The following is a 24,621-nucleotide window of genomic DNA, read 5'->3' as shown; positions in this document are numbered from 1 at the left end:
AGGCTGCAAACCAAAGTGTCGCAGGTTCGATTCCTAGTCAGGGTACATGCCTAGGTTGCAGGCCATGATCCCCAGCAACCACACATTGATGTTTCTCTCTCTCTCTCTACCTCCCTCCCTTACCTCTCTAAAAATAAATAAATAAATAAAATATTTAAAAACATTTTTTAAAAAGGGAAAGGAAGAGTAGACGTAGGGAGAAAGCAAGGCTGAAGGAGAGGGCTGGGACGAGGGGCGAGGAGGGAGCAAAGGACGATGAAAGGTACACAGAGTGGAGAGGGTGCAAGTCCAACCACAACCTTGTGGAAACTCTGTGCTCCAAGCAGCCTTGGCCTTGGTTTCTTCTTCGTCACGGGAGAACCTCCAGTCCCCCTCCACTTTCAGGTTCCCTCATTGGGACCTGATGGCTAGACACACTTGGCTGCATTTTCCGAGAAGCAGGGAGAAGCTGAGAGAAAGAGGGAGGAAGAAAGCCCTACAGACCTACCAATTTTCCCTCTTGGCGGGGTGAGCCCAGACAGAATTCAAATTGCCTTCCCTGAGACTCTGGGGGTGGGGGTGGGGCTGGCGGCTGTGTCAGACTTCCGAATTGTCTCTACAGCTCACAGCTAAGTTCTCTGAGTAGCGCAAAGCTAATTTTGTTTTGCAGCTGGATAAATAAAGTAAGGGAGAAAAAAGCTGGCATTACACATTTTTGAATTAGCACCAAGTCTCTCCAACTCCACCTCTTTCAGGAAATGTCCCTCAGGCAGAGGGAGGTGGTAATTTTGCTTGCTGTTTAGAGCTGCATTTCTGTATTTGTCACCCTGGCTTTGCCCTCCCATCATCTCTGGGTCTTTAGCTGACTTGTCTATGTGAATAGGATCAAGAGGCAATGTGAGAGAACTCTGGAATTGAGGAAGTCGTGGATAGCAAGGATGGTTTCCGAAGTTTGCTGGTCCGAGATGGAAATCTCCTAGAGAAAAGAGCTCAACCTTTTGGAGTTTGCCCTATAGTAAACAACATAGTATATACAACATAGTCTATAGTAAGCAGAATAGTATTATACATTGGTGGTTCCTGAATTAACTGTAATTGAAAAAGAAAAAACTTTCCAGCTGGTTATCATAAAATATACAAGGGACGGAACAAAACTTCTGGCTTAAAATTCAGAGCAATATGCACCCTACAGCAAGGAGTCCAGCAGACCACCAAACCACCCAGACTCTCACACCGTGAGCTGGGCCTCGTCAGTTCGCATCTTCCCCAAAGGGTAGTTAGGAATAAAGCGGCCAGTTCCCTCCTGTCTCTCCTACATGCTCCATTAGCCATTTCAAAAGCCCAGAAAAAGTACAATCATGAAAGATGGATAAAATTATTTTAGGTTAAAAATATTAGCGGAGGAGGAAGGAACTAGACCAGGTATAGGTTCCCAAGGCTAAAATTATATGAAGTCATTCCTGAGGTGTGTTTGTGTCAGGCCATCGGATGTATCAGACAGTCGCTATGCCTCGGGCACGCAACTGCGGTAACTCCTGTCTTGTCAGTCCTCCCTGGGAAACAGTGTTGTGTGGAGAGGGCAGCGAGAGCTGCAAGACGCTGCCATGAGCCTTCCTCGTAATCTAGGGCCATAAGTACCTTGTTCAAGGACTTTCTCATGGGTTTTTCTCTGGGCCTCCAACACCTTCTGCTTCTAAGTCTTATTATTGGGCACGAAACTTCTTTACCCAGAATGATAGCTTCGGTGAAGACATGTCTCAGCATCACCTCGTTGGTTGTCTTTGGTGAATTTTAGGGCCCCATTAGGTAGGTGGTTCAGCAAATGCTGCCAAATTCAATATATAGCTAACCTGCATTTTAAAGATTTTTATTTTATTTTTTTAGTTATTGATTTCAGAGAGAGAGAGGAAGGGGCGGGGGAGACACTGATTTGCCGCACCACTTGTTCACGCAGTTGTTGGTTGATGCCCGTCTGTGCCCCGTCCTGAGACCAAGCCCGCAGCCTCGGCGTAGCAGGACGACACTCCAACCACACGCCCCAGCAGGCCGGGGCCTGCGCTTCATTTTCAAAGCTAACTTTTCCTCTATCTAAGATTCAATCCCCAATACACAACACTCGTAGTGTCATTTAACGAGAGCGCAGAGCAAATTTGATTTGAGATAGTCCTCAGTAGCTAAGGCTAAGGTTAGGAATCTATCCATCTAGAGGGAAAATGACCAAATGAGATAATAAAAAAGCACAATCTTTTTGGTTGACCAACACAACCACTATGGAGCTTGCAAAAACAGAACCATCTGTTGTGTGAGGAAACATGGAGAGAGATTCAGTATTTATAGAATCCCGAGTGGGAAAACCAGGCACATGAATACACTTTTCTCCCCCAGCTCACCAATCTGACATCTACTTCTTGTTTCTTTGCTGTCAACATGTACGGTGTTAAAAAAAAAAAAGTCAATTTAAAAACAGACGGACTTGTATGACTAATTTAAGAACTCCCAAAGCAGGATCTTTTCCAAAAATGCAGTAATTGGCAGTACTCGGTCTAAAGGAGTTGTGAACAAGTCCGGACCCCAAGGCCGAGTCCGACGTTTATTCCTCGTCAGGGCAGAGCAGCACAGAAGAGCTCCACAGCCACGCGCTCGCTGTCCTTGGTAGGGGGCCGGGAAACGAAGTCCCTTCCTACACACAGATGTTTCCAATGGGTGTGCTTTCATCAGCCTACCTGAATAATTCTCATTTTTTAAAAATCAGTGGTGTTATCCCCATTTTATTTTTTTTAAAGATTTTATTTATTCATTTTCAGAGAGGGAATGGAGGAAGAAAGAGAGAGAGAGAGAGAAACATCAATGTGCAGTTGCTGGGGGTCATGGCCTGCAACCCAGGCATGGACCCTGACTGGGAATCGAACCTGCGACACTTTGGTTTGCAGCCTGCGCTCAATCCACTGAGCTACACCAGCCAGGGCTTAATAATTCTCATTTTTCCTCTTGGTTTCTAAAATGGAAGCTGTTGCAAGGAAAAAATTATATTAGGTGCCAAGGGTGCTAGGAGTTTCATGTATTTCATGTTCCTTCAAAAACACTTCTTTCTTTTTAAATTGATTCTAGAAAGGGAGAGAGAAACATCGAGCAACCCAGGCATGTGCCCCGATGGGAATCGAACTGTTCAACTGGTGATCTTTTGGTGCACAGGATGAGACTCCAACCAAGCCACCAGCACCTGCTAAAAACACATATTTCTTACATCCTTAGGTAAAATTATTTTAGAAAAGCTAATGTCACCCTGACTGGTGTGGCTCAATTGGTTGGGTGTCCACCTGCAGAGCAAAAGGTTGCTGGTTCGATTTCCTGGGGCACATGAGAGAGGCAACTGATCGATGTTTCTCTCCCTTTCTTTCTCCCTCCCTTCCCCTCCTAAAAACAAAAAAATAAAATCTTTAAAAGAAAAGCTAATGTCTTTTGGTAGTGTTGCTTTTACAGGAAACCTCTCTGTATTATACTTATTCTTTATTATGATGGAAAAAGTTGGAAATCAAAGGAAGTAGCCTGGGCTGGTGTGGCTCAGTGGACTGAGCACCAGCCTGCAAACCAAAGGGTCACTGGTTCAATTCCCAGTCTAGGGCACATGCCTGGGTTGCAAGCCAGGTCCCCAGTAGGGATTCTGGAGAGACAACCACACATTGACTGATGTTTCTCTCCCTCTCATTCTCCCTCTCTGTCTCTGTGTTTGGGGGGAGGAGGGGGAAGAAGTGATGGGATCGTGTTTCACTCAGTGAATTCAATTAATTTTACCTTGAATTCAATTGTGGGCGTGAGAGAAGAATAAGGGCACCATTTACTAGGTGTCTACTGTGTGCCAGGCAATGCACTAAGCTGATTATGGCTGTTCTCTCATTAATTTTCTCAACAACACTCCTCATTTATCATCTTCATTCCACCTGAGGGACGGAGGTTCAGAGGTTAAGCAACCCACTGCAGGTCACACAGCTAGCAAATGGGTAGGCACAAGAAGTAACTCAGACACTGGTCTGCCTTTGGTTTCCTGTTAAATAGAACAGGCAATGTGTTTCTTGGAGGCTTTGTTCAGCAGTTCAGAGTATTAATAATGATCATGCATTCCTTCTGTTTTTAAATTATTCAAGTAGCCTCGTGAACCAAATGTGACCTGGTTCCTTAAGAATTGTATTCAGCCCTGGCTGGTGTGGCTCAGTGGATGGAGTGCCGGACTGCAACCAAAGAGTCACCCGTTTGATTTTGAGTCAGGGCACATGCCTGGGTTATGGGCCAGGTCCCTAGTGGGGGGCATACGAGAGGCAGCCATACATGAACGTTTCTCTCCTTCTCTTTCTACCCTTTCCTCTAAAAAGAAATAAATTCTTTTTTTTTTAAGATTTTTTATTTATTCACTTTTAGAGAGGGAAGGGAGGGAGGGGGAGAGAGAGAGAGAGGGAGAGAGAAACATCAATGTGTGGTTGCTGGGGGTTATGGTCTGCAACCCAAGCATGTACTCTGGCTGGGAATCGAACCTGCGACACTTTGGTTCGCAGCCTGCACTCAATCCACTGAGCTATGCCAGCCAGGCAAAGAAATAAAATCTTAAAAAAAAAAAGAGTTCTATTTAATGACAACCTATGGGCTAGAAACTCTGCTAGGTGACTTACGCACCTTATCTCCTCCTCTCATCATCACAACTCTAAGAGATTTGAATCCTCTCCATTTCATAGCTGACGAGCTGTTTTGGGAGATCAAGAAAGTTGCTAAGAGTTAGGGAGGGTGAGAACCACGACTGGATTCCTGGTCCAACTCCAACACCAGAACAAGCTTCCCCCACAACACGAGTGTTTCCATTTGTCAGTCCCCAGGACAGAAAGCCGCAGTGCTGATTTAATATTTATCAAGTGTTTGCAGTGTCCCGGGTTCTGGCACTTCTATGAGAAAGCTGCGGGGGTCCCCCACTTATCCGTCCACGCCGCAGAGAAGAAGGTTGAGCGGGCAGCACAGAAGGGGGAGAAGCCCTCACACTTGGCTCAGCAGCCAGAGACCTGATCCCCTGGGAGGCCCCTGGTCGCGCATCAACTCTTCCCACGGACCGGGAGATAACGAGGGCAGGCCGCCCGAGATCCTCGCACCGGGGGCAGCTTAGGTAAGCGTCGCGTGACCCACACACAGTCACTGATTAGGAGTAGGGCGAAGAGTGGCAACTGGGAGCCAGACTGCGCCCCCGCCGCGCCCACGCCCGTAACCCTTGCCCCGCGAACCCAGGGTTGGAGGTAGCCGCGGCTCTCAGTTCTTTTCCTCGCGGCGGCTCCTCCTCTCCCGCCCCCAGAAGTGACGCGCCCGCTACGGCGTCCGGGAGGGGCCTCGAGACAGCAAGGGGGTTCGAGAGGGGCGGCGACCGCTGGGCGATTGGCAGACCGGCGGCGGCCTGGAACGCTCGAGCGCGCGCCCGCGGGTAGCGGCCAGACAGCCTCGTGCGGGGGCGGCAGGGCGGGGCGCGAGGGGCCGCGGCCGGGGCGGTGGCGGTGGCCGCGGGAGATGCGGGCGGCTGCGGGCACCCAGCGGGCTGGGCTCGGCCGCCGCCGCCTTCTTCGCCTCCGCAGCGGTTGTCACCGTGGCTGCCGCGCCGTCCCGGAGGTGCCGGCGTGAGGAGGCGGTGGGCGGACAGCAGCATCGAGTTCGCGGCGGAGACCCAGAGGGAGCCCCGCGCGCGGCCTCGGTGAGCGGCGCGCCCCGTCGGGGTCTCGCAGCCGCCGCTCCCCGTCCCCCCAGCCCCAAAGCGGGGAGCGGGAGCGGGGGGCTCGCGGCCCAGCAGGAAGCAGGCGCGTGGCGGGGGCTGGGCGGGGGACTGCGGGCGCGCTCCCCAGGGACCCACCCCCCGGCGCCAGCCCGCGGGGTTCCGCCCTGTCCCGCGACTGCAGCCCGCGCGCGCAGGTGGACCGGGGAGCGCCCGCCCGCCCCGCGCCTTTCGCCCCTTACTAGTTCTAGCAGGTCCTTCGGGTGGAAGGTGGCGGTACTTTTGTTTGTTTTTGCTGGGGGAGGGGGCGAAGAAGGCAGCAATTTTGACTCTTTGTGGTGACAGGAAGTTGGAAAATGAAAGTGCAGTAACTCAGTGCTACCAAGGCCCGTGAGGCTGCGGCGCTTTCTCCGAACTTTGATCTCTGCGGCAGTCGGTCACCGGGCTGCTTCCTCTCCTGAAGCTCGCTATTCATCCGGTGTCGAGTTTCATTTCTTTTCCTACTCGCTAGCGAATCTCCTCGTTGACTCTGCTTCACGTGTAGCTGGGCCGGTCGCTTCTTCATTCTTAGGAAGAAGATCAGTTGGAATCTTATTTGGGGGTGGAATATTTACTGCCTTTGGTAGGAAATAAGGGGTGTTGTTGAAGGAAGTAGTCAAGAGGTATATGCACATTTGGCGACTCCTCAGCCTGTTGCTATTTGAAGTTTAGGGTATTTAGGTAAAGACTTGAGTTTTATTCATCAGAACGGCTCGCCTATCTCTTAGGTTCGTGGGTCAGATCCTCTGTCCCCCTTTCGTGGTCTTCCGCCCACCACCCAACGGAGTGCAAAACTTGGTCCTTCAATATTTAGGACGGTCAGTGGTGTTTTTGTTAAAATGTAGTATGATTCAGTCCCTCCCCGCAGGCTCTCTTTGCTTTTATTTAAACATCACAATTGCGTGAGTGGATTCATTACATTTGTAGGGAAACACTGTCTTCCAGTTGTATTGTAAAGTAGCAGTATACTTTTAATATTCACAGTATAGGCTACTGTACAGTTAGACACCTGGTTACTTTTTGACAACGACATTTATTTTAATTCAAGACTTGTCTTGGTACATTTTATAATTGGTTTTGTTTCACTGAAGCAGCACGCTGAATTTGGAGACTTCTGGGGGGGAGGTCGTAGCTACTGTTTCTGAAAAACAGTTGGCTTGTGGGTCACCGCAGCAACCAGACTGTATTTAAGCATATTTAGGGTGGAAAAAATTTCATTTAATAGGGACTTTCTTTACATAACAACTTGTTTCAAGATGCTCATTCTTTAGGTTTAGCACAGAGACTAGTCTACCGTCTTTGAAATGTTACGGTAGAATCAGTTATGTTTTTCACCATTTAACCCCTGAAAAGTCAGTCCTTCTTTTGGATCAGCTGTTACCCTCTCTCGTTATGCTTCCGCTAAAACAAACAAACATACAAACAAACTTTTAGAACTGTAATTATGGGAAACCTGAGATTTTCATGAGGAGGAGAATGAGGGGTTTCTTTTTTTGACTAATAGGTAGCAAAGATAAAAGTATACTGTTTTACTATTTCACCTTTGTAAAATAACTGCCTTGAATATTTTTCCTGTAGTTCTCTTTTATAACTGAGGAAATCATTGAATTTCATATTAATGGCACACTTTTAGGAACTAAAATGAAGAGGTTCAACTCAACCTTATATCCAGCCACCCCCAACTTTTCAACCAAAGAATAACCTGATATCAAAATTGGCCGAATAAAATACTTTTTTAAAGTACTCTCTGAAGATGTCCATTGTATGTCTTTGTTAGATTCTTGCAAAAGAATATTCTCCTCCAGCACTTGAGGCGAAAACCACAATGCCCTTTTTCTTTTACTCCCCACAGTGCTCTCCCGACACGCTGGAGAGCACTGAGGAAGCCTCGGCGTTTTCCACAGCAGTTAGGTTCTGCCTTAAAATACCAAGCAGCTCAGCACGTGCGCTCTCCACACAGCCAGCGGGCACCTTAGCTGTGGAATAGACCCGCAGCACCTTGGAAACACCCGTGCTGGTGGAACCTCCCTTTGCTCAGGATGAAACTTGTACATTCGCTCACGGCGGAGCTGTGGATGTTACTGTGTTGTTCTGCGTGTGCAGCCTAGCTGTTGTAAACCTGTAGGGCTCAAGCATTATCTACAGTGATGGGTATTAAGACTCTAATTTTGGTTCTGGAAATTTTTCTCAGAAACATGGAATTATAGACACCAAATGTGCAGTAGTCTTTACTTTCTTCCTTCCTCCTGCCCCTCCTCATCTTCCCTTCCCCTGTCCCCATCTTCCTCTCCAGCCTCCACCATCATCACTGTAGCCTTCACCGTCCATTCCCACATTCACACTCCTACCCCTGTAAGCAATCTTGATACGAAGATGGTATCTGGGATTGTAGACTGCATTCTTTGGTTAAACAAAATTTAGTAGGGTGTAGTTTTAACAGGCTTAGATGAACAAGTAATTGTTTACACACGTAGTTACAAAGTAACTTCTTCTGTGGACAGTCGTCAGAAGAAGAGAGGCCTCTCTGATAAACTCAGAGCAGTGGCAGGGCGCCCTGACCCTGTGTCCTGCTGCTTGGTGGATATAATAATGTAAACCTGTAGTTTGACCTAGATTAAGTGAGGCTTTGGGAGACTGATTTCTAGTGGGCTTGGTTATTTAGTGTTAAAGTAGCACGTGTTAGTTGTAGGTTGTCATCACTTAGTATCTGATGTGTAATACTTTACAGCCGACCAACCACTGGCCACGGTGTGAGGGCTTTGTCCATCCAGGGAAGTGGGTTCCCTGGTGGACAGAGAGGGTGACCTGCTGTGAAAGAGAGTTGGAGTCCCGGCCTCAGCCTCTCCATGGACTCTGTGAGTGGGAGGCCTCCCCCTGTCTGTTCTGGGTTGTATTTTCCCAACTCTACTTTCAGACGACAGTAACTCTGCATAATGTGCTTCCGAGTGGCAACTCTGAGGGCTGTTGACAGGAGGACATCCTGAGTGTCTCGGAGAAGTTACGGAAACCCAGACATTGGACATTTTCCCACTGCGGCTCCTCATCTCCGCCCTTTGTGGAGGCCCGTGTAGGTGACTGCTGAGGACCCCATTTTGTCTGAGTTACACTCGGCTAGAATCGAGCTTCTCAGGCATAACAAAATTTTATAATATTTGCAGTGTTAACTTGTTTTTAACACCTTTATTGAGATATAACTCACATACATAAAATTTGCCTACTTTAACTGTAAAATTACATGGCGTTAGTATATTCTCAGAGTTGTGCCACCGCCACCACAGTCTGAGTTCAGAACGTGTAAATCACCCCACGGGCGTCATTCCCCACGGCCTTCCCGCCCACCGCCTTCCCCCCCTGCAGCCCCCGATCTCCTCTCTGTGTCCAGTAGATGTGCCTCCTCAGGACACTTCATATAAGTGGGGTCACAGAAAGTTTGTCCTTGCGTGTCTGGCTTCTTTCACTTAGCGTCGTGTTTCCAAGGCCCATCCGTGCTGTAGACTCTATCAGTGCTTCGCTCCTTTTTCTGGCCGGGTGATCTGCTCTCGGGTTGTACTGTTGTGCGTTCTGCTTGTCAGTTATCAGTGGATGGACATTCAGGTGGTTCCTGCTTTTTTCTGCTTTTATTGGATATTACGTGTAATGCTGCTGTGAAGATTCCTGTACAGGTGTCTGTGCAGACGTATATTTTCGTTTTGGGGGTATGGAGCTACGAGTGGAATTGATGGGCCTTACGGTAACTATACGGAGTCTTCGAGAAACTGTCAAACTGTTTTCCAAGTGGTTGTACCGCTTTGCGTGCCCACCTGTGATGTGCGGGTTTCACTTTCTCCACATCGGAGCTGACACTGCTGTTTGTCTTTCTGGTTACAGCCCTCTCGTAGGTGTGGAGGGGCTCTGAGGTGGCTGCTTCCCATTTCCGTGGTAACTAAAGCTGGTGAGCGCCTTTTCGTGTGCTTATTGGCAGTTTATCTTTGGAGAAATGTCTCTTCGAATTCTTCGCCTATGTTCTTTCTTTTTTTTATGTAAGAGTTTTTAAATAATGTTTTGATACAAGCAGATTGTCTTCTCACCTGATGGTGTTGTTTGCAGCACAGAAGTTCTAAATTTTGATACAGTTTAGTTCGCCTCTCTCTGTAATTTCATGGATCGATTTAATTGTTTTCAAGTCCTGTCCTGACCCACTGAGATCTCATTTCTAGATTTAAAAAAGGAAATTTTTGCTTTTGTGTGGGTATAGTTTAGAAATAGGCTTCTTAGCCTGTGTTTATATGTATTTGGCCAGAATTCCTGCTCTAAAGTTATTCCTGTTAAGGTGTTTTGAAGTTTTATGAGGAAAATAACTGGGTAAATATTTCCTTGTTGGTCCATTGCCCAAACCAGTGATGAAATCGTTATCACCTGGGATGATTTTTGTTCCCTGGGGGAACATTTTTCTTTAAGATTTTATTTATTTATTTTTAGAGAGAGGGGAAGGGAAGGAGAAAGAGGGAGAGAAACATCAATTTGAGAAACATCAGCCAGCCAGTTACTTCTTGTATGAACCCCAACCAGGGACCAAACCCACAACCTAGGCATGTGCCCTGACTGGGAATCAAACTTTCAGTTTGCTGGATGACACCCAATCATCTGAGCCACACTGGCCAGGGCGTTGGGACATTTTTGATTGTCACAGTTGGGTAGGAAGTGCGTAGTGAGTCGAGGACAGTGATGCCGTTAATGCACAGGACAGCTTCCAGGAACAAGGAATTATCTGGCCCAAAATATCAGTAGTTGAGAAACCCTGGCCGAAATAGGGAGCTCCTAAAACTTGAGATGTCGAAGGATGTTTCAGGTTGAGTTTTGGTAATTAAATAAAGGTTGCTATTCGAATAAAAGGTGGATCGATGCAGAGGTAGTCCCTGTGGACAGAGTGATGACAGAACTTGTAATTTAAACCGGGGACATTTTGCTGAATTTCCGGGGCTGCTGATTTATATGCAAGTTGTATTTACGGTAATGGAAGCTGTTTGAAAGAGAAATACCAGTGGAGCAAAAGTAGATTATTCCCTGCAGCCCCCGGGGCCATGCGGAGACACACACGCACACATCCTGGCAGATGACCAGTGGGGTTGGTTAAGATGGACGCTGAGATGGTGGTGTCCTCAGAGAACACGACAGCGAGTCTGTAAGGTGAATTCAGTACCAACGACACTCGAGTGGCTGGCGGTCGTCGGGCTGCTGCTGTGATCTGTGGAACTAGTGTTACCTCCCAGCAGGACTTTTCTTAAGCAGTGTGGCATCTCGAGTGTTTGGACTTGATTCCACTGCCTGGGATTAAATCTCAGCTCCCCTGTCTACTTGTGTGACCTTAGACAAATCACTTAACTCTTTAAGGAATCGGTTCTTTTCATATAGAAAATGAGGCTGCAGTGGTGTCTGTTGTGGGCATGAAAAGAAGTCGTACGTGTAGAGCACTTCAGACAGTGCCTGGCCGAGTGTGCTGGAAGCGCCAGCTGTGAACACTGTTGTCTCTCTCCTCTGTGCGCCTCTGCAGCTCATTGCTATGGACAGCGCTATCACCCTGTGGCAGTTCCTCCTGCAGCTCCTCCAGGAGCCTCAGAACAAGCACATGATCTGCTGGACCTCCGACAATGGGGAGTTCAAGCTTTTGCAAGCGGAAGAGGTGGCCCGGCTCTGGGGAATACGGAAGAACAAGCCCAATATGAACTACGACAAACTCAGCCGAGCCCTCAGATACTATTATGTGAAGGTAATACACCTCCACCTCAGAACGAGAAGTGTTCCCTCTCTTCTGTGGATTATCCTGGTTTGTTTATTTCAGTTTTAATGGAGGTATAATTGAAATATAACATTACACTAGTTTCGGGTATAAAACATGATGATTCAATATTTGTTTACACTGCAAAAGCATCACTGTCCCGGCTTATTTTAATCCGGTTTATCTTATAACTTAAGCAGTTTGGAATTAGGGTGAGAGCCGGAAATGTTCCGGTGGTGTTTCTGCAGACCTCATGCCCCACTCCCACCTCCCCTGTTTTGTTCCAGACCGCGGTTGTCTCTACAGACAAAGTCCGTGTAGGCTTGGAACAGGGGCGGGGCAGCTAGAGGCTTGAGGGTAACTGTTCTCGTGTATGTTCTGATTTACTTTAAAAATTGTCATATACCGTATTTTAGCTTTTCTTAATTTTTACTTTTTAGCTTAATCCAGAATACACAAATTAATACCTTACAGCATACCTGTTAATATAGAGAATTGATTTCTTAGTTGACAACAGTTTTAAACGTTGTGTTATTTTGAATACACTTTGGGCACTGAGGTAAAAATAAATGGCTCAAATGGGTGGGATTGGAATGAGAAGCTGAGGTCTAAGTTTCTTTCACCTTTAAGTGGTTGATTTTTATCAGCTGTGCTGCATGGAGACATGAGGTAAGCAACAACTGGAATTTTATTTTTTAATTAAAAATTTTAAAAATAAAAATCCTCACCTGAGGATATGGTCACTAACTTTAGAGAGAGAGGGAGAGGGAGGGAGGGGGAGAGAGAGAGAGAGAGAAAGAGAAAGAGAGAGAGAGAGAGAGAGAGAGACAGGTGGGAGAAATACCGAATCGCTGCCTCCCACGCACGCCCCAACCAGGATCGAACTCGGAGCCTTTTGGTGCATAGGATGGCGCTCCAACCAGCTGAGCCACTTGGCCAAGGCAACAACTGGAAATTTTGAAGGAACCTTAGTAGAAGTAAAATTTTTAATTCTTTTTTTGCTTACTCAGCATGCATATGGCTTGTACCTTTGGAATTGTTTTAGATGTCAGGTCAGTGATTTTTGACTTAGTACAGATACTGCCTGAAAGTGTTAAGCAATTAAAATCTTTCTGTTTTTATTAATATGTTAATTCAGTTGTTAATAAGACATTTAAATGTTCTTAACTTATGTTTCACAATAGTAGGAACTGTGTTAAGTATAGCTAGATAATTTAGGTGATTTTAGACAATTTTGAAAGTTTTAAGTAAACTGCTTGTCAAACAGAGAACATCATTAGGTCAGCTTTTCCGTGACCTGTGGGAGGTAAGGTTTAAGAATGCTTATTTTATTTATCTACAGAATATCATTAAAAAAGTGAATGGCCAGAAGTTTGTGTACAAGTTCGTCTCTTACCCGGAGATTCTGAGCATGGACCCCATGAAGGTGGGCAGGGTTGAGGGGGACTGTGACGCCTTCAGCTTCGGCGAGGTCAGCAGCGGCCCCAGAGACGCGGAGACCGGAGGGAGAGAGAAGCCGCCGCAGCCAGGGGCCAAGGCCTCCAGCCGCAACGACTACATTCACTCCGGCTTATACTCTTCGTTTACCCTCAACTCCCTGAACGCCTCCAAGAGGAAGCCTCTCAAGTCCATAAAGATCGAGAATCCAGCTGAGAAACTGGCAGAGAGAAAATCTCAGGAGTCAACACCATCTGTCATTAAATTTGTAACAACACCTTCCAAAAAGCCCCTGGTTGAACCTGTTGTCGCCACCATCTCAACCAGCTCAAGTATCTCTCCATCTCCGGAAGAAACCATCCAAGTGTTGGAGACCTTGGCTTCCCCCAAACTGCCTGCCTTGGAAGCACCAACCTCTGCCTCCAGCGCAGCCCCCGCTTTTTCCGCCCCGCATGTTTCCTCCGTGTCCCCTTCCTTTCAGCCTCCTAGAACGCCTTCCCCACCGCTGGGTTCCAACCCAGACGTCGACACAGACATCGATTCTGTGGCTTCTCAGCCCATGGAACTGCCGGAGAACTTGTCTCTGGAGCCTAGAGACCAGGACTCAGCGTTGCCAGAAAAGGACAAGACACACAATTCGTCCAGATCCAAGAAGCCCAAAGGGCTGGAGCTGGCCCCCATCCTCGTGATCACGGGCAGCGACCCGAGCCCCCTGGGGATACTGAGCCCATCTCTCCCCACAGCTTCCCTCACGCCAGCACTTTTCTCACAGGTAGCTCGCTCTTCGTCTTCAGTGTCACCATTGTTTGCATTTACATGCTTTTTAAAACAAATCCAGATTTATAACCTCAAGTGTTTGTTCTGCTACTTAGGTTTGTCTCAGAAAGGTTTATATGGGACTGCGTGGAAATAACCCAATTCCTCACCCCAACTAGGGTCTCTAAAACTGAAGGTTTGGAGCATTGTGTTAAAAATTCATTGTTTTACAAGTAAAAATATATTATGGTTTTCCACTTCCTTCTAAAGAAAATAAGCTCTCCCTGTCTTTTTCTTTGTTTTTGGCAGTTAGTGGGGGGGGGGTGCTCTTATAAAACTGGTGGCTATCTTATTAAAAAACAAACAGTGATAATCTCAAGTTAGAAAACAGTTGATCCTGAGAACCTTAGGAAAAAGAAATGGTTGATGTTAAGTAACAACTTTCTACAGTTATCTTAGGTATTTCCTAACTTGCTTAAATATAGCATTTAAATAGATGGATTACTCACAGATCTTCTCACTATTAAGAAAATCACATATTCAAGACTCAGTTACCCATCATTTTTCCATACATGAATTCAGACTGGTTTTTCTATTTGGGAAAGACCCTATAAAAGAGAGGTTAGAAAATATTTTGATCTTTATCTTTCTTAAGCTGTACAAATAATTTCTGAGTTTTCCCTGATGATACAGTCTCAGACTTGGAGAGGTTTCGAGTGGAGAGTGGACGGGATTTGGGTTCGGGCTGTTTCTGTACTATCCCGAGGGTGAACCCTAAGCCCGATGTGTCGTTGAGGGGCTGTTTGTGCTTTGTGTGTTGCAGACGCCCATCCTGCTGACTCCGAGCCCCTTGCTCTCCAGCATCCACTTCTGGAGCACCCTCAGCCCCGTTGCTCCCCTCAGTCCAGCCCGGCTGCAAGGTGCTAACACGCTTTTCCAGGTAAATGAAAGAACGGTTGTCTCTTGTAGGGAGCGTGGTAAATGGAGCAAGACGAAAAAAGGCAGTATCCCCCTCTTCAGTTTAAGCATTATAAAACTTCTGTTTAATAGAGATTCTTCAGTTTTGCTTTTGAATTTTTAAGTGTTAATTTCCTGGCCAGTAAACAGCTCAGATGAATACTCACAGCAAAGCTTCCTTCGCATTGTTGACCGTTCTGTGTGTGTGAGGTGGACCACGAGCGGTTCCGTGCTGCAGCAGGCTTGGAGCCCACCCAGTTGTGTTTTTTTTGTCATTTTAAACTGTAGAAATCGTTTTTTATTGGGAAAAAGTTGTACATACATATATGTTCATACAAACATATATACATAGTGTGGGGGGTGGAATTCCTGACCATAGGTTTCCCCTTTTGACTGAGGATTTAAAACAAATAGAGAAAGCTCTTGAGAATAGTATATCAAATACTTTTTTAAAAAAAGATTTTATTTATTTATTTTTAGAGAGGGAAGGGAGGGGGAAAGAGAGAGAAACATCAGTGTGTGGTTGCTGGGGGTCATGGCCTGCAACCCAGGCACGTGCCCTGACTGGGAATCGAACCTGCGGCACTTTGGTTCGCAGCCTGCGCTCAATCCACTGAGCTATGCCAGCCAGGTATATATCAAATACTCTTGCTTCCCCCTTAGAATTTCTGTTTATCAACATTTTAAATATATATTTAAAAATGAATATTATCTCTTAACCAAGATCTTAGTCTTGGAAAAGTCTTAGAGATTTTAACTATTATTTTGCCCCCAAACATCTAGACTATATAACTTATAGGCTTTCTCATGGCTGATTCATTCACTCATCCAGGGGTAACATCCTGGAAGATTTTCTTACATTTTCGTAATTTAACTTTTCATTTTTTCTTTTGGAAGTGAAATGTTAAAAAGAAGAAAACTAAAAATCCTTCTACTTCTGCATTTTTGATAAAAAGTTCTAAATTGAACAGAAAGTTTTGGGAATTTTTCTTATTTCCTCCTCCTCTGCCTCTCACACATGGATAACTGACTTATAGCGTGAACCTAAGGCCCCAGCCACGGCACGGTGCCCAGGCAGCCTCAGCCAGGAGCCTCCCTGTACAAGTGTCTCAGAATGTGTGTGGTGGGGCTCCCCTCGGGGGTCAGCACCCTATAACTGTTTGCACCAGTTACAAATAGAGTTAATAGGTGGGAATCTCTTTCTGGACCTCTTTTTGACAGGCTGTGATTTGCATTATAATCAAATATACTCAGTGGTACATGTTGTCATTTACTGAACTTTCTAAAACCTTCTTTTGATGTGAAGCGTAACCCTGAGCACCTTAGGGTGTGAGGGGAGGCGTGGGTTTGTGCTTTCCATCCCGTCAGGCAGGCCAGAGAGCGTTAATATTTAACATTCTTTTCTTTATACCTTTTGCTGTGACATTGTATTCTTTCATGATAAACTGTTACTGGTTTGTCCAAGGAGCCACTGCTGGCGGCTGTGTGTTCTGCCACAGAGAGCAAGGAGGGACAGAAAGTGAACGCTGGTGTTGAGTAAAAGATGCTAATGTGTTCTGTTTTTCTTTCTCAGTTTCCTTCTGTTCTGAACAGTCATGGGCCTTTCACTCTGTCTGGCCTGGACGGACCTTCCACCCCTGGCCCGTTCTCCCCAGATCCTCAGAAAACATAACCTGTGCACTTGCAGAATGAGCGAACCAAGGACTAAAGCAACAGACACGTGGCGTGGTTGCACTTGGAGTGAGCGTCAGTAGTTCCGAGGTGCTGATGACAGACTCGTGTGACCTTTGCCACTCCTGTTGAAATGCCTTTTTAGGATCCCTTCCAATGAGACTCACGTCGGACTATGTTTAAAAAATGCCTTAATTGGAGTCCAAACTCCACCTCCCTCCTCTTCTCTCTCTTCTTTTCCTAAAAAATATTTTGAGCTTTGTATTAAAGACATTTTTGGTGGGGTTTAGCAGCTAGCTATGCTTTGCGAGAGCAATTAAGAACAAAGTTATTCCTTCTGCCTTACTGGGACCCTTTGGCCCGAAAAAAATATATACTTTGAGTATATTATTTAAAGAAATACTGGTTAAATGAAATTGGCCGTATCTCTAAGACTGCACCATTGAATGACTACAAGTGAGCTATGCATAAGGAATAGGGGAGGAAGAACCGTTTCTGCTCACACGAAGGAAGACTGGAGCAGTACTTTGGGGTGATGCCGCTTTGCTATGCGCTCTAACGTAGTAAAGCGGCTCCGCAGGAAGGCACCTTACTCACGTTTATTCAGGGTGGTCTCTCAGCCACACGGGTGGCCTTGTCTCAGCCTGCCAGCAGAGCGTGGAGGTGGTCTGTTCAGCACAGGGGGATTCTTAAATCCGGGGTTCAGGAGTGTTTGGAACAACCAGTGAGAACGGGGGCCCGTGTCCAGCACAGGAATGCTGGCCGCTCTCCACGTGTTGCGGTTGCACGCCCCTGGAGCGTGGCATGGCAGACAATGGCTTCTAGGAGAGTGTGCCCAGGTTTTGAAGTTCCGTGGCATCTCAAGAGTAACAGATTCAGTCAGATAACTGGAAACTACACGGAGGGCTTTCCCCAGGTAGAGGATACCTGGCACGCAGGACCCTTTCTCTTTTCTGTTCATGTCTCCTCATTTTCTGCTGGGTAGTTTCTGCTTCCCAGTTTACGGTTGTGAGAGGTCGTGATAGTTTTAAAGATGTAACTAGGAAGATGAAAAGCGCAGTGAGGTTTCCAAATCTGTAGTGAGGTAAAGATCTGCTCGCTTCTCTGAAACTTTCTTTTTAAATTAGGGAGGAGCAGAGTTCACTTGGAAACCCTCATACACAGGGATTAGATCACTCATAGTAGTAGAGAAAAATTTAGGCTTTTGTCTCTCCCATTACACAATTTATAAAATATTACCTTATGGCAACTAATGCCAGGTGCGGACAGCTTTGTCAGTCCCACCAAACTGAACTAATACCAGCTGACAGTGGAATCTTTTTAAAGTCCGGGATTAGATATCATATGTGGGCCCCCCGCCCCCCCACTGTCCATTAAACTGGTCTCACAACCCTGGAGATAGTTCATGTAATTCAGTCGCATGAACTAAATGAAGGAGGGAGTAATGACCAGGGCTCAAGTGACACTGAAACAAACCAGCATCTTCCAGACTCGTGATACTGTAGATGAGTTCAGGGGCCGGGCGGAGAAGCTCCAGCGCAGGACTCCCCTGCCAGGCGGCAGGGCAGTGCTCAGGGAGCTGCCTTTGACTCGGGAGTCTCGGAGACCCGCGCTGCTTCGTCTGTGGTTCTGGGGTGACAGGTCTGCTTTGGAGACGTGCAGTAGCCGTGTGGAAAGGTGGTCGTGTTCAGCGGTGACGTGGGACAGACTGCCTGGACTTCTCCCCGGGTCGAATCTCTTAGCTTGCGTGCCTGTGTGAAGTTAGACCTCTCAGCAGCACTTTGGAATAGTTTTACTAATATTAGGTTGATTAACATTTTGTACATTAAATAAGTAAGTATTGATTGATTGACTTAACTAGATATTTAACATTTTGAAAGCACAAAAACTATTTTTATCTTTTGGTATTAAAGGAGAAAAGCCATTGGTCTGTTTTCGCAGACGCTGTCTGTAATCTCTAACTGCCTCAGCACAGGGATGCCTGGGAAGGGAGGACACCGCTGACACCGAGTCACAGCGGTTTCCCGGGAACCAGTTTCCGTGACTCCTCTGTCTGTAAGTCTGTCGCGGGAGCCTCTGGGAGGCGTGGGCCGCAGGAGGCTGATGATGACCTGCTTTCTCTTTGGAATCAGCTAGTCTGGGGAAGCATTTGTGTGTGTGCGTGTGTGTGTGTCTTTTTTAAATGGAAGTTTACAACCTTGAGCTCAACTGTATGAGGCAGGCCATTCTATGTGCAAGCTACCTCCTTCCTGCAACAGTATCAGTTTTGTATATTTTGAACATCCACAGAGTTCTTAGAACCCAGAGGTGACATACCACTGACCATCAGTATTCCCTGGAGAGACATACTTGGTAGCTGTAGCTGGTGGCCATCACTGGTCACCTTGCCAGGATGAATGCTGGTGGGCAAAAGTGGCCTAAGGTAACACAGGGGAACAGGTGGAGTGAGTTTTCCAGACAGCTGCTGTGATTTTCTCAGCTTTCCGTCTGCTCTGGTCCAGATCTGCTCAGTTGTGCGCTGGGGAGTGTTTGACTGCCAGGCTCTCGGGAGGGAAAGGGGGCCCTTACATTGTAGCATTTGCTGATTTCCGAGGTGCGAATTACCCCCCATATGGCCGAAGCCACCACCTTGGCATTGCGAAGGGATGAGTACAGCCGTGTCCTCAGCCAGCAGCCCACTGCACTTACTCCACCCAGGGGTGGGTTTTCACATAACTTCTAAAGCATTTTTTGTTCTTGTGCTGACATACAGAGTTAAAATCCCACGTCTGACCTCAGTGATCTCTTTTCCATGGTCTGTTACGGTGCTTTTGTGGTGTCAGACTCTTCGTGGCGTGTTTCGTGTGTTCAAACAGATGGAAATAGCCGCTAATTTTTAAAAATTTATATGTAATGGAAGAATCCAGAAGCCCTCAAAAAGTCAATCTTACACTTCTTAGAGTTGAAATATAGGCTTAATTTTTCTACATTTTATGGTTAGAAAATAGGTGTGACTTTTTTGTCTTCAAGTTTTGATGGCCCATGAGCCTATGAAATAAAAGGGTACTGGATTTTTTTTTTTTTTAACTGAAAGAATTCCTTGAAGATTTACATACTGTTTAAAGATCCAAAAGGCAGGGCTGACTGTTGTTGCGTCTGTTTACCTGGCACAATCTCTGGTTTTCTGCACGCTGTGAGTCACTTAGGCTGAGCAGGGAGAGTAAGTCAGAGGCTTGGTTCTGGAGCTGTGGCCACAGGCTGCTGGTATCCCTGCCCCGCACCCCCCGGCTCTGGCCCTGCGTAATGCCCAGTCTAATGGCGTTTCACCCTGATCTCAGAGTGTGTGTTACGATTCTAGTTGTAGAAGGCAGTTTCGTGTGTTTCCAGTGAATTTAAGCACATCAGAGACTCTCACTGGCACTTCAGAAAAGCAGTCTCCACCCTTTTTGCACACACACCTTGATCAGTAAGAGCTTTTGAACACAGATTCACTATTGCAAATTCATGTGTATGTATGTTACGTCAGATACTGCTCTTCTAAAGTAATGTGTACATTATGGGACATGCACAAAAACAGAGATAGGATGGGTTGAAAAGTAAGTCTCGAGTAGAAGTTCTGGTACTTCTCCCTGCACCCAGCAGACTGGCTGGCAACACGCGCTGTCACGACACTGACTCAGAATGTTGCTCCTCAGTCTGACCTGCGAGAAAAGACTTGGATGCTTTTGTTGTGAGGTATGGAGAAGTCCTTCTGTATTTGATCTGATTGTCATGTAAAATTCTAGTAGAGATATGGGATTTTTCAGGAGAAAATTCATGCTAATTCTTTTTCTTCAGTCACCAAGTAACCCATCGCCACATACTCTCCGGGGCCCCGCGCACCGCTTTGGGCGGCCTCTTGTGTCCCTTCTCTTCATGTCGGGTCTGACTCTGCTGCACTTGTACTTCACTAGCCTGCTTGCAGACTTCTTTTGGTCTTATTAGTGTTACATTTTACCAGTAAATTCAGAATTACTTCAAATTGCTTTACGTTAAAATACATAATAACCTCCATTTTACTGCTGCATTAGTAAGGGTTTTTTGTAACATATCAGCATCTGAAGATGAAATACTCTCCCTGACAGGTCCACTCTGTGTACCCCTTCACTTTGTGCATTTATGTATCTGTGCCAGAAGTCTAGAGTTGTGCTGAGGGGCCGTTCGCGGGTGTGTGAACGAGTGTGGGGACCAACGCAGGTCTCTGTGCAGAACCCCAGAGCTCTGAAGAATTGCCAACCCAACGGGAAAGTGAAAAAGACTCAGGATGTCACAGTCTGTTACCTGAGGTGTGACAGAATAGATTACTTCCGAAAAGGAATTGAGAAATTGATTGTTTAATCTGCAGTGGTGAAGTGGAGGTAAACCGTAGCTGCACTTCTTCAGCAGGCACTCGGACCAGAGAAGGGTTCTGCGGAAAGGGTTTGCTGATTACTGCCTTGGTGTGGGTCAGCAAGCAAACGTCTTCTTCCTGGCTTCCGTGCTGCTGGCGAAGCCTGAAACCAGGTGCTCTGCTGTTGCTCTTAGGTCATCAGAATTCTGCTTTCTGAAGTCTGTGTTTTAATCTTCGAATCTAGAAATCTTGTGGGTGGTAGTGTATTAAGCAAGAAAAGAAGGCGGTTTGATTTCATTTCTCATGCTTGATGGAACCTGTTAGTATAAAAGTCATGTTTTGACCTGTGAACAGAGCAGATCTGAAGGGCGCGTTGTTGATGTAGTATAAATGTTCCATTTGAAGCTGCCAGTTTCTTCAAGCTGCTTTTCTGAAGAAAGAAAAAAAAAGCGATAGGTTGACAGCCAGCCAGAAAAATAGCAATTTCTAGGGTGCTGTCATTCACCCCAGGCCGTGGTGGGAGACGGAATCCAGAGTGGTTCCAATCAAGGGGAAGGTCGGCTTTAACTTTCTGTAGAAGCCAGGGGATTCAGGCTGCTGTTAACGTCATTTAAAATGAAACTTTGAACCAGAACATTCATGAGAGATACAATCAGACATTGTAAATCTCTTGAACCCTCTAGTCTTTTGAGTATAATATACATCAGGAAGTTTTGTGAGGTTTAAAATTTTAGTTTTAAATGCCTAATTAGGAGACTAGAGCATTTCTTTCCAAGTATTTTGATTTATTGGCTGAGTACATATGTGTGTTTATATACTGATGTATGGCCTGAGTGTATGTGTGTGTGCGTGTGTGTGTGTGTGTGTGTGTGTATACACACACAAACAATAAATCTGTTTTTCAGAGGGAACATACTATTCATCCTCTAGGATGGCTCCTAGGCTATTTTATACTAAAACTTAAAAAAAATTGGCGCACTTTGCAATTGCCACTTTTTAAACATTTATGCCTTGCACATTTCAGTTTTCTAAAATGTATAAAATCATAGGCCTTAAAGACCAGTTGCTTGCCAGCGTTTTAGGACCTCGGCGCCACATGCAACGGACGCTGAGCAGCGTCATCTTCAGCTCTTCGGTTCGTGTCTTACGGGGCAGTTGAGGGTGTCCCTTCTGAAGGTTTCTGCATTTACTTTGCTTTTGTGTAGAACGCTTACCACGTTGGGTTCTAAGTTTCTCAGAGGAGAGGTGTATGTGAGAAGCAGTGTTTCTGGAACACTGATTCGACCGTGGATTGATGTGACAGTGAAGGGATTATTCTGGCACTGCAGCCTGATTTATCCTCTTGAACTGATACAAGTATCAGCAGAAACCTCAGAGCATCTTGGGCCGAATACTCTCCACCTTGCCTTGCGTTCCATCTCATCAGAGCCCGTGCTGGTCTTGTCCCTTCTGGGATTCTGAGCCATGCTAGGACAGGCCTGGGACCTTCTGGACGTGCGTGGGTGGGGGTGGCGGTGCCCCGTGGCTGGGCTGGAGTTCTAGCCACGGAAACATTCAAGTACATGCCTAGAGTTCAGGGGGGGGAATGCCATCTGTCGGTATCAAATCACTTGGCACTTTGGGGGGCGCCATTGTTAGCACTGTTTCATTTTTAATAACTGGAAGCACTTAATGATTATTTTGTTAGTTTACTTTCAGCTTATGGATATTGAGGGTCAGGGAAGTAAGGTTTATTTCTCACTTATGTTTTCTGGAACTTAAGACTATTTGAAGGAAGGGGTAAGGGGTTACCCGAGGAGCCTTTCTTCTGGCTCTGTGAGGTAGACCCTTTTGGCGAGGATGTTTTAGAATAATTAACAAGCTTTAATATTCCGCTTTGCAGAAATGTATGACTTTTAATGATCTACAGTTGATGTATTATACCCAGCTTTGTAAACTGTCCAATTTTAAGTTTCTTTTCTGTATAATCGCTGTTGTTTATGTCTGTTATGTAGGGGACACAGTTCCTTTTAAGACATTTCATATTTTTTGTTTTGGGGGCAGTAGTACCAATGGCCTTTGTGTGTACAGAGCAGTCATTGCTTATGTGATAAAGGAGCATGTTTGATAAACTTCCCTGCTCAGCATCAGTGAAATTAACATGCATGTAAGTAAAGATAGAAATCAATACAATTAACTTTTGATTACTTAGGGCCTGTTGATTCAGTTTGGCCCTTCAGCCTTCTCTAATTATAGTCCTGTCTGTTTCCTCACTTTTGCCTTCTAGCAGTTTAATTTATCCTTGTGGGTAGGGAAGATTAAGTGCAAAACTCAGACCTGTCATTTTGCTACAGGTTAGCTTTGGTTTGAGGCAATAAAATTTTTGACTAAAATTAGTTTTTTTAAATTATGCCCTTTATGCACCAAATAATCAAGTTGGCTAAAAGTAAAAAGTGTATAACAAACAACTTTTTTATGAGTCCTACTGGACCTTCAGGTGTGGACATTACTTGAAAATTAAAAGCTGTTTTTTAAATAATAAACTTGTTGTCTCATGCACCCAACCTGTAACTCAGAGGGCAAGCCTGCCGCGGTGCAGACACAGAAAAGACACGTTTTTGGGCTGGCGTGTCAGTGTTGGGATGCGTGGTGACGGGAACCTGCCAGGGTGCTTTCCATAAACCTAGATCGGCTCTGCTGAGAAGACAGTTACTTCATTTTTGATTTCCTCTCGTTTATTTTTTGAAATCTGTCTCATAATATCCATTATCCACCATTTTTATAAACAGAATGCTTATCTATAAAATGCAAGTGCATACCTACCCAAAGGAAAGAATAACTGTTAAAGTAACTTAATTTCATTGTAATTTACATTAGGGAGACTTACAAAGGTTTAGAGTCACTGTTTTCTTCTTTTTTCCAAAAAAGCTATTAAAAAGATGGTAACTGCTAACATGGATTAAAATCGCATTAATTTTATTGTGACCAAGAGAGACTGCCATCTCTCCCGGCCAGGCAGTCTGACCTGACGAACCTGCTGGGAAACAAAGGGATGTTGCTTTAGAGTTGACGAGCATGACTGTGGCTGGGGTCCTGAGTTCTGTTCATTTGCGACAAGAAACTTCACACCAGGTTTAGGTGGGGGAGGGGGCTGGTGCACCAGCACCGTGAGAGCTTTATAATGTGCTGCTTTTCAAAGACAAAAAGTGTTCCTTCCGACATGGTAACGGTTGCCCTGAATAACTAATCAGGTGATCTTTTTTTCTATTGCTTTGAATTTTATGCAAAGATTTTTTAAAAAATTCTGAAATGGTGATATGCATCTTATTAGAAAGATGATACATTAAAAAATATTTTATGTAAGAACTGACAGGAATTTGCTTTGTATAATGGCTAGCTAGCTTTAAGAAAGCACTGTAGAAAATTTATTAAAGTCCAAAATTATATAGATATGTTAATAGATATATGTGCAACTAGATATGGACAATTGTATTTTTTTAAATAAATATTTTTAACAAAATGACTTTCTGAATGGAGTATTCATTTCCTTCCTCTCACGTCTGTTGGGGTGGTCCCTGCGTGCAGGGTCATCCGTGCGCATGTGGGTAAGGAGAGAGTTCAGTTTCCCAGTGGTTCCCGTTAAAACCTGGCCTTTAACTATGTGATGTGTCAAATATTTAAGACCCCAGTTGGGATAGGTGGTGAAAAGGGGAGACTGTAAAAATGATTATTGATAGAAAAAGGGATTAAAAGAGAATTGACGGGCTAGAAAAACTATTCGCCATGTGAAATCGCTTTATTTTACTTTTAAATTTTAAAATTTAAATTTTTAAAAAGTTAAAAAATCTTTTAATTAGTTGCTTGTATTCTGTTGTAAGAAGCAACTTTTGCTTATTTCTGCTCTAGGCCCTGTTTCTTCCTGTAGTTTTTGAGATTGAAAACTGGAGCGTTCAGCCCCTGACCAGG

The 24,621-nt window shown here is 45.5% G+C and overlaps 1 protein-coding gene and 1 long non-coding RNA gene across 2 annotated transcripts; one reads left to right on the top strand and one right to left on the bottom strand.

The window, feature by feature from the left end:
* Positions 1 to 678: 678 nt before the first annotated feature.
* Positions 679 to 6,569, bottom strand: LOC118498223. Its single transcript, XR_004900750.1, has 2 exons — positions 6,096 to 6,569; positions 679 to 955 (listed from the first exon to the last, which is right to left on the bottom strand). It is a non-coding gene; the product is annotated as an uncharacterized LOC118498223 (long non-coding RNA).
* Positions 5,404 to 24,175, top strand: ELK4 (ETS transcription factor ELK4). Its single transcript, XM_028530949.2, has 5 exons — positions 5,404 to 5,695; positions 11,283 to 11,498; positions 12,850 to 13,716; positions 14,524 to 14,640; positions 16,231 to 24,175. Exons 2-5 carry the CDS (start codon positions 11,292 to 11,294, stop codon positions 16,327 to 16,329), a joined length of 1,290 nt encoding a protein of 429 aa, XP_028386750.1. The 5' UTR covers positions 5,404 to 5,695; positions 11,283 to 11,291; the 3' UTR covers positions 16,330 to 24,175.
* Positions 24,176 to 24,621: the final 446 nt, after the last annotated feature.

Source organism: Phyllostomus discolor, chromosome 14, assembly GCF_004126475.2.
Source record: "Phyllostomus discolor isolate MPI-MPIP mPhyDis1 chromosome 14, mPhyDis1.pri.v3, whole genome shotgun sequence".
Classification (NCBI taxonomy): domain Eukaryota; kingdom Metazoa; phylum Chordata; class Mammalia; order Chiroptera; family Phyllostomidae; genus Phyllostomus; species Phyllostomus discolor.
The sequence above is the reverse complement of the archived record's forward strand: the minus strand, read 5'-3'. Positions and strand labels throughout refer to the sequence as shown.